At 50.3% G+C, this 10047-nt stretch overlaps 1 protein-coding gene and 1 long non-coding RNA gene across 2 annotated transcripts in view; one reads left to right on the top strand and one right to left on the bottom strand.

The window, feature by feature from the left end:
* The window catches only part of RAB8A (RAB8A, member RAS oncogene family), a 33322-nt gene extending 25915 nt beyond the window's left edge, over positions 1 to 7407 (top strand). The window contains exons 7-8 of the mRNA XM_006147198.2: positions 140 to 190; positions 6093 to 7407. Of these exons, the coding sequence (XP_006147260.1) occupies positions 140 to 190; positions 6093 to 6185 (144 nt within the window). The 3' untranslated portion in view covers positions 6186 to 7407. The remainder of the gene's footprint in view (positions 1 to 139; positions 191 to 6092) is intronic.
* Positions 7405 to 7683, bottom strand: LOC106734735 (uncharacterized). Its single transcript, XR_001370276.2, has 2 exons — positions 7520 to 7683; positions 7405 to 7462 (listed from the first exon to the last, which is right to left on the bottom strand). It is a non-coding gene; the product is annotated as an uncharacterized LOC106734735 (long non-coding RNA).
* Positions 7684 to 10047: the final 2364 nt, after the last annotated feature.

Here is a 10047-nt window from a genome sequence, read left to right as displayed (position 1 = left end):
GGCTGCGGGGGCCCCGGAAGGGCAGCCGAGCCCACTGCCACAGGCCTCAAAGGCCCAGGAAGCCCCATCCTGCTGTGCCCATACCACGCGGTGGCCCAGGGCTGGGGATCCTGGAACTTACCACATGTCTACCCCACAGGCGTTTTTCACCCTCGCCAGAGACATCAAAGCGAAAATGGACAAAAAATTGGTGAGTGTATCCCCAGACCTTCACGAGGGCCCCTGTTGGGTCCGACCATCCTTTCCACAGTGGCATGACATGTTCCAGGCCAGATTCTGCTTTGGGGGGCCCCACCGCACCCAGTAGGACATTGCTGGGAAGTGGGGAGAGAGCGCAGGTGTGGTCGAGCAACTACGGCCGGCCACACTCCCCTCCAGCTCCCGGATCCCGGCCTGCCTCCCTCCAGCACGAATCCTCATGTGCCTTTCGGTCCGTTTCCAGAATGTCCCCCTGGAGCTTGAGCAGTTTGGTGGTCACGGCCCCCAGCACGCATGGCGTTTTCTTGGCTGAGTCCGAACGCTTCGCTGTATGCGGGGACAGTTAGTGCCAAAACACTGGCAGGACCCCTCCTCCCAAGCTGGAGTTTCAGTAGCCCCGCTTTCCTGGCTGAGTGATGTTCACTGTTTGATGGAAGAGCATAGAGCACTGAGCTCCCACATGACCGACCACAGTTCAAGTCCCAGATCCGGCAGCTTGAAAAATCACACTGGATGTGTGTGTTTGCATACCCACGATCCCGGAAGGAAAATGGTGAAGGGGTTACAGCATCGCCAGCCCCCTGAGGGTGATTTTTCACTGTCCCTCTCTCTGTCTCTCATTCTAGTTTTTTTTTTTTTTTAATATATTTTTAAAAAGAATTATTTATTTTATGTATTATTATGATTTTTAGATTTAACCAGAGAAAGAGAGAACGGGAAAGTGAGAAAGCAAGCCACCAGGTCGAGAACTCAAACTGCGTTCAGCCATGTGGGAGTCCGGTGCCTTAACCACCACGCCACCTGCTGGCCCTCTCTGTCTCTCTCCAGTGTGCACACACACCCTGTAGCAAAAATCTTTTAAAAAAAAAACAAATCTACTGGTGGGTTATTATTTTTATTTATTTATTCATTTTAATTTGACCAGAGGCTGGGGGAAGGGGGGGAGAAAGCAAACCACCAGGGCCAGGATTTGAACTGTGGTGAGCTATGTGGGAGTGTCCAGCACCTTAACCACCACGCCACCTGCTGGTCCCGTGTTGGTGGGTTATTTTAAGCTTAGTCATGCAGCAATGCACATTAAACACGAAACGTGGGGCCAGGCAGTAGCACAGTAGCAAAATGTGACTTGCTTTGAGTTGACCCCCATGAGAAGTTTTCAGTTCCCAGCTGGAGGTCTCTCTGGGTACGTCGTGTGCACACGTGTGCCCATGATCCAGGGCTGGCCCAAGCGTTAAGACCCTGTTGCGAGTGTCATCCCTCTGCCCTTTCGTGTCTCTCTCTCAGTCTCTTCCTCTTGTTCTGGAGGGCACAAGTCAGACACGGGTCTCACCCAGCTCAGGTTAAGGCTTCGGCAAGTTGGCGCTTACTTCCGGAGATTCCAGAGGAGTCTGGCTGCTGGAGGCCATTGCTCTCCTTGCCTGAGACCTCATCTCCTCCATCTGCACAGCCAAACACCAGAGACCAGCAGGTGGCCTAATGGTTAAGTCATTGGACTCCCACGTAGTCAACTGCAGTTCGAGTCTGGGACCCGGTGGCTTAAACTCACGCCAGGTGCATGTGCGTGCGTGCCCAAGATCCCGAGAGGAGAATGGAGGAGAAAGGATTGCGGCGTGGTCATCCCCCTAGGGGGTGATTTCTCGCTTTCTGTCTCTCTGGCTAGCGCATGCACCCTGTAGAAAAAAATCTCTCTTAAAAAAAAAAAAAAAAAAAAGCCAAACATTGAGCATCTCTCTAACCCCGCCTCTGTCATCACAGCGCGCTTTCTCTGAGCTCTGCTGAGAAGGCTGCTCGGCCTTGACGAGATCTTGGGCCCCTCTGGGATGGTCCAGGCTACTCTTCCCCCTCTCACCTTATTTTATTTATTTATTTATTTATTTTATTTTATTTTTTTTTTTTGGAGAGGTTTTCGCTATAGGGCCCATGTACTCACCAGACAGACAGAGAGAGACAGAAAGTGAGAAATCACCCCCAGGGGTGATGGTCACACCGCAATCCCTTCTCCTCCATTCTCCTCTTGGGATCTTGGGCACGCACGCACACGCGCCTGGCGTGAGTTTCAAGCCACCGGGTCCGGGACTCGAACCGTGGTCGACTACATGGGAGTCCAGCGACATAGCCACTATGCTAACTGCTGGTTCCCCCCCCCTCACCTTAATCATACCTGTAGGATCTCTTTTTCTGTAATTTTTTTTTGTTTGTTTATTCTGTGGGTTGGCCCTACAGCCTAGTGGTGAGAGGCGCTAGAGTCCATTTGGCCAACCCCTTGGTTCAAGTCCTGCCAAAGAACTCACCAGGTCGGGCCCGGCAGGTGGCATGGTGGCTAAGGCACTGAACTCCCATGTGGCTGACCATAATTTGAGTCCTGAACCTGGTGGTTTGCTTTCTCACTTTCCCTTTCAAACAGAAGAGAAAGAAACACACCAGGCATGTGTGCGTACCTGCCCCAAATCCCCAAGCCCCCCAAATGTCTCGATGGAGAAATGGAGAAGGGATTGTAGTGTGACCATACTCCATTGGGGGGATACTTTCTCCCTCTCCCTCTCTGCCTGTCTTTCTCTGGCAAGCACAAGTGCCCTCTGGCATATGATAAAAAAGTATATCTTGGTGGGTGGGCCCGTATGGCACAGGACTTTGGTCCCAGGATGGCGGTTTTTCCCACGTGCGCCAGGGGAGCAGCACAGGAGTGGGGAGGACGCAGGAAAAAAAAAAAAAAAGTATATCTTGAAAGGTGCTGGCAGGTAGTCTGGTGGTTAAGGATGCTGGACTCCCACATGACCGACCACAGTTGGAGTCCCGGACCTGGCATCTTGCTTTCTCACTTTCCCTCTCTCTCACTCTGTTCCCCTCTGGTCAAATTAAAATAAATATATAAATAAATATAAATAAAATAATACTTTTTTTTTTTTTTAAAGTATGTCTTTAGGAGAAAAAAGGGACCCCCGAGAGAGCAAGCGAGCGAGAGCGCACGCAAAAAAAAAAATCACACGCCAGGTCTGGTACTCAAACCTCCGTCCGCTCTGTGGGAGTCCAGCACCCTTAACCACCACGCCACCTGCCAGCCCGCCTCCTCCAGTCTTTCAGCCAGCCAGGATTGCAGGCATACCTGGCGTGCGCAGATCAACCTGGGATCCGAGCCCCAGGTCTTCTTATGTGTCTTTTTTTCAGGGTGTAGACATAGTTGGGGGCTGGTACCTAACTCACCACCACCCCCCCGTTACCAACTGTGGTCTCATTTCTTCATTCCACAGCGTCTCTGTTCAGGCACTGTCGTCACAACACCCCTCCCACTGCTCGCCTCGTCCCCTTTCTGTCTCATTACTCACCGCGAGGGGGACTCACACTGCTCTGTGCTTCCCTGCATGATTTTTTTATTTTCCTTTTTTTTTGCTATAGTGTTTGTGCACTCACTGGAGAGAGACAGACACAGAGAGAGAGGGAGGGAAAGTGAGAAGTCACCCCCAGGGAGGATCCCTTCTCTACTCTCTTCCCAGAATTTTGGGCACACACACACACACTTGGTTGATGTGATTTTTCAGGTCACCAGGTCTAGGACTCAAACCACACAGTGAGCCATGTGGATCCAACACCTTAACCCTCACACCACCTGCTAACTCAGTGTGGTTTGTTTTTTAAGTGTATTTATTTAAAGAATTTTTTTATTTAACTTTATTTATTTTAATTTGACCAGAGAGAGACAGAGTGAGAGTAAGAGTGAGAGAGAGAGAGAGAGCAAGTCGCCGGGTCTGGTACTCAAACTGCGATCAGCCATATGAGAGTCCAGTGCCCTTAACCACCACGCTATTTGCTGGCCCCGTGTTTGTTTATTTCTAACATGAACCAGAGATCGAACAGAGTCCTGATGCTACAATCCAGCCTCAGCCAGCCCCAGGGCATGTGCATGCTGGGCATACTCAGGGAGGTCTCTGGACATGAACCCACAACCTCCCCATGGTGGGCCTTTTATCTGCCATTGCGTGCCCAGTGCTCAGAAAAGCATGTCGTAGACGTTCAATACTTAGTGCCGAGTTAAGTTAGGCTTTACCTAAGAACTTGGAGATGAGAATGAGTTAGTCAAAGAAAGGGAGGATGAGGCTTTCAAATAGGGTGAGGTGGGGGAACCAGCAGATGGAGTAGCAATTACATCACTAGACCTCCACATAGTCAACCGCAGTTCAAGTCCTGGACCCAGCGGCTTAACACTCACACCAGGCGTGTGTGTATCTGTGCCCAAGACCCCGAGAATGGCGTAGAAGGGATTGTGGTGTGGCCGTTCCCCCCGGGGGTGATTTCTCGCTTTCTGTGTCTCTGGTGAGCACATACTCCCTATAGCAACAAAAAAAAAGAGAGAAAGAGAAAAAGGGAGAAAGGGAGGAGAGGAAGGAGGAAAAAGAAAAACAATAACAAATAGGAAAAGGTGGGAGAAGACAGGATTTGAGTTTTCAGAATCAGCATATCAGATCACAGAGGCTTTGAATGCTGGGCGACAGATATGGGGCATTCTTCTGAAACAGCGAAAGCACTGATGGGTCATGGGGAACCATCGACATGATTAGGTCTTAAATCACTGGCAACAGGGAAGGTAGATGAAAGGGAAGAGATGGTGAGGCTGAGCCATACCACAGGAATATGGTATGTAAGGGGCAGCAGGACCCTCAATTCAGACCCCACAAATCCCAGGGTTCACAGTCTGTCCATCGCTCTTTGGCTGCCTTGATGGTAGATGCTTAGCACAGATAGGTAGATGGCTGGGAAGAAGGAAGGAGGAGAGGGTGAATGAGTGCAAGGAAAGAAGTATGGAAGGAAGCGGGGGCGGGGAACAAAGGAATGGTTGGAAAGATATTAGAAGGGTGAGTGGAAAGGCATGTGGGTAGGCAAATGAGGTATTGAGAGAACGAGTGGTTGGATGGGGTGGTGAGTAGTGAATGAAAGATGAATGTCGGTTGGAAGAGACAGTTGGATGGGTGGATTAGTTGGAAATGGGATGGGTGGATGGAAAGGGGATGGGTGGATGGAAAGGGATGGATGAATGGTTGGTTGGTTGGTTGGAAAGGTTGGTATGGGTGAATGGTTTGTTGGAAATGGAATGGACAGATGCTTGGTTGAAAGGAGGATGGATGGATGGTTGGTTGGTTGGAAAAGGGATGTATGGTTGGTTGGTTGGAATGAGGATGGAAGGTTAGTTGATTAGCAAGGGTTTGGATGGCACGTTGGTAGGTTGGTTGGTTGGAAAGGGGATGGATGTATGGTTGGTTGGTTAGAAAGTGGATGGATGGATGGAATAGGGATGGGAGGGTGGTTGGTTAGTTGGTTGGAAAGTAGATGGGTAGACAGTTGATTGGAATAGGGATGAAAGGGTGAGTGGTTGGTTGGTTAGAAAGTGGATGGATGGATGGATGGGTGGATGGAAGGATGGTTGGAATAGGGTTGAAGGGTGGGTGGTTGGTTGGAAAGTAGATGGATGAACGGTTGATTGGAATAGGGATGGAAGGATGGATGGTTGGTTGGTTGGCTGGAAAGTGGGTGGATGGTTGATTGGAATAAGGATAGAAAGGTGGTTGGTTGGTTGGTTGGTTGGTTGGTTGGTTGGAAAGTGGATGGATGGATGGTTGGTTGGAATAGAAATGGAAGGGTGGATGGATGGATGGAATGGAGATGGAAGGGTGGTTGATTGGTTGGTTAGTTGGAAAAAGATGAATGGTTGGTTGGTTGGAATGGGGATCAAAGTTTGGTTGGTTGGAAAATAAATGAATGAATGATTGGAAGGAGGGCGATGGCTAGACGGATATTTGGTAGGAAGGTAACAGATAGATAAATGGACCCACAGATGATTGGTTTTGCATAAGACACAATGCCGATCCTCCATGGTGACCTCAGAAAACCTCTTCTGATTTCAGGAAGGCAATAGCCCCCAGGGGAGCAACCAGGGAGTCAAAATCACAACAGAGCAGCAGAAGAAGAGCAGCTTTTTCCGATGTGTTCTTCTGTGAGGAACGTCGCCTTACTCTGAGCCTCGCTCAGCCGAGTTGACTGTGCCTGTTCTGAGTGAGCCCTCACTCAGCCGGGGCCCTCCCACCTCCAACGCCTGGCCCGCGCCGTGGCCACCGGGCCCACGGCCACCAGAATGCAATTGAGAAATCGTTTATTTTAGTAACTGTCTGATCTTTTTTCAACTTTGGAGATGGAATTCGTGAAGAATTTGCTATTTTTCCTGTAATGTCTGCTGAACGGGCCCACCCATGCATCACGTACCAAGAAAAACAAAATGGCGTCAGGGGTGATCTTCAACAGGAACCAACATGGTGGGCCTCCATCTCTGGCCCTTTCATTCCTTATCTGGCTGTAACACACAGGCCCACCAGAAAGCCCATCTATGTGCCCCACCATGGAAACAAGGCCCCCCAAAGGCCAGCAGTGGTTCCAGGGGTGTCAGGACCCACACCCCAAGCAAAGTCACCAATCACCAGGCCCAGGAAGCATCCACTCAACAAATCTGTACCTGCTTTCAAAACCTCTTCTCTATTTTGGACAGACGACAAAATCCATTTTTCCCTTCTCTCTTCTTTTCACTGTCAAACCAAAGGGAAGCACAAATTAAGGAAATCCATAAAGCATTTCGAAGGAAAGAAGTACCGGGCCGCCTCTCCTGTTCACGGCCAGGGTTAGATCCGAGATCCAGTCTGGTCCCTCCGCAGTCCCGATCTGAACACCGGCCGGATGTCGTGCCCGCTACAGTGACCCTCCCCAACAACACAACCGCACGCGGTCCTCCCTAACCGGAGGGCAGCCCAGAGGAGGGCACCCCCATGGCCCCCACACTTCCTTGTCCTTCGTTCATCTCCAAATCAGATGTTCTTTCTAGCTGAGATTTTTATTTTTCCAGATGTGTAGTGCCATGAGATGATTCCGTCTTTGATTTCCAAAGGCAGACCAGGTGATCGGGAACAAAGCATGTCGTGCCCCTGGCTGGACAAGACTGAGGGCACAGGGCGGCGCCACCCGCCCAGGCGCCAGGCCCGGGCCGAGACACAAGCATTCCACGGCGACAGACTGACCACACAGCAGTCCGGGTGGGTTTTGAACTGTCACTAGTTGGTTCTATTTTGACAGCTCTGCTCTCCCGTAGAGACTGCGATGGGGACCGGGAAACCAAGCCAGAGGGGTGTCACTAGGGAGCCTTTCTTTTTGTTTGTTTTTTTGTTTGTTTTATTTTTTTCCCCTCTCTTCTCTCCTTCCCCCAAAGCTACTGTTAGTCCAAGCCATTGACCTCATCCCCTCTCTTCTCTCCTTCCCCCCCAAGCTACTGTTAGTCCAAGCCATTGACCTCATCATTTCTTCTTTTTTTTTGAATTAAAACCAACAAACCAGCAATAGTTCGCCGTCCCCTGGAATCTCTCACGTGCCCTGTTTACATCCTTCGATGCACTTAAGGAACACAAATTAAAGCTCATTGAAAAGCTGACAGGTTTTCATGTCCACCTTTCCCCTGTAAGCCCCACACATGCGGCTAGGTGTCGGTGGTGGGTTCAAAAGATGCTGTCTTCAAGGGACCAGCAGTTAGTGTAATGGGTATATTGCTGGACTCCCATGGAGTCGACCACAGTTCGAGTCCCGGACCCAGTGGCTTAAACTCACGCTGGGCGTGTGTGCATGTGTGCTCAAGATCCCGAGAGAAGAATGGAGAAGGGATTGCGGTGTGGCCATCCCCCCTGGGGGGTGATTTCTCACTTTCTGTCTCTCTGTCTCTCTCTGTCTTTCTGGTGAGTGCTTGCACCCTATAGCAAAAACCTCTCCAAAAAAAAAAAAAAAAAAAAGTGCAGTCTTCTTATGTGGTTTTCTGCCACCATACAATACCTGAAACTGGGTAACTTACGAAGAAGGGAAGTTTGGTACATGGTTTAGGGGGTAGGAGAGGCTAAGAGCAGGCGCTGACATCTGGTGGCAGCCTTCTTGCAGTAACAAACGTGGCAGAGGGTCTCACGTGGCAAGAGGAGAAGCAAGCCTATGAGAAAGGCTTTGAGAGTGACCAGAGCCTGTACTTTTTTTTTTTTGGGGGGGAGAGGTTTTTGCTATAGGGCGCGTGCGCTCACCAGACAGAGACAGAAAGCGAGAAATCACCCCCCCGGGGGAATGGCCACACTGCAATCCCTTCTCCATTCTCCTCTCAGGATCTTGGGTATGCACACACATGTGCCCGGCATGAGTTTAAGCCACTTGAACCACGGTCGACCACATGGAAGTCCAGCTACATAGACATTAACACCAACTGCCACCCTCCCCCGCCCCCACGTGAGTTTTAAGCCACCAGGTCTGGGACTCGAACCGCAGTCAACTACATGGGAGTTCAGTGACGTAACCATTATGTCATCCACTGTCATCCTGTTTTGCCAGAAACATATGTACTTGCCCGAGAGAGAGAGAGGACCAGCAAGTAGCATGGTGGTTAAGGTGCCGAAGGCCCACATAGCCAACTGCAGTTCAAGTCCTGGGCCTGCCAGCTTGCTTTCCCACTTTCTCTCTCTCTCTGTGTGTCTGGTAAGTGAGATAATAGTAACAGTAAATAAAATTAAACAAAAATTCTTAAAGCTATTTTCTGTCTTTCCCTGTTCCTCCCGAATGCATGAAAAAAAAAAGAAAAAATAAACACACGTGTACACACACACACACACACACACACACCACACGGTGGAGTCCAGAGGAAACTAGACACAGGCTTCCAGAATCTTCCCCCAATAGGGTCACACACCGCATGCTTAATTTCCTTGGCAACAAGCTGTGACAGTATGTGTGCAATGTGACCGTCACGGAAGATTATAGGAGACTTGGTGCCACTTGGTCCTTGGACTTTTGGCTAAGGTTAAGTGTAGAGACATGGCACCCAAGTTTTTGAGTCCAGAGGAAACTAGACACAGGCTTCCAGAATCTTCCCCCAATAGGGTCACACACCGCATGCTTAATTTCCTTGGCAACAAGCTGTGACAGTATGTGTGCAATGTGACCGTCACGGAAGATTATAGGAGACTTGGTGCCACTTGGTCCTTGGACTTTTGGCTAAGGTTAAGTGTAGAGACATGGCACCCAAGTTTTTATTGGGAATGGTCTCACGGGCTTCCTGTGCTTGGCACCTACCAAGATTTGAGACTCCCGCGAACAATACAGGTGTTGAGGATAGACAGCATGAGGGACCAGCAGTTGGTGTAATGGCTATGTCGCTGGACTCCCATGTAGTCAACTGTGGTTCGAGTCCCGGACCCAGTGGCTAAAACTCACGCCAGGCGTGTGTGCATGCGTGCCCAAGATCCCAAGAGGAGAATGGAGGAGAAGGGATTGCGACAGCATGATTTGGTTTTTGTTTGGTTGGTTGGTTGGTGTTTGTTTTTAGAGGTTTTTGCTACAGGGCGCCTGTGCTCACCAGGGAGACAGACAGAAAGCAAGAAATCACCCCCCAGGGGAGATGGCCACGCCGCAATCCCTTCTCCTCCATTCTCCTCTCAGGATCTTGGACACGCACGCACATGCGCCTGGCGTGAGTTTAGGCCACCGGGTGTCCAGGACTCCAACCGCGGTCAACTACATGGGAGTCCAGCGACATAGCCATTACGCTAACTGCTGGTCCCTAGACAGCATTATTTGTATAAAAAGTTTTAGTGTTGGGGCCAGCAGGTGGCGTAGTGGTTAAGGTGCTGGGCTCATAGCCATCGCCGACCACGGTTTGAGTTCCGGACCCAGCAGCTTAAAATTCATGTCTGGCACATGTGCATGCAAGCCCAAAATCTGGAGAGGAGAATGGAGGAGAGGAGATTGCAAAGTGGCCATTTCCCTTGGGGTGCGCTTTCTCACTTTCTGTCTCTC

Source organism: Tupaia chinensis, unplaced genomic scaffold (assembly GCF_000334495.1).
Source record: "Tupaia chinensis unplaced genomic scaffold, TupChi_1.0 Scaffold000201_2, whole genome shotgun sequence".
Classification (NCBI taxonomy): domain Eukaryota; kingdom Metazoa; phylum Chordata; class Mammalia; order Scandentia; family Tupaiidae; genus Tupaia; species Tupaia belangeri.
The sequence above is the reverse complement of the archived record's forward strand: the minus strand, read 5'-3'. Positions and strand labels throughout refer to the sequence as shown.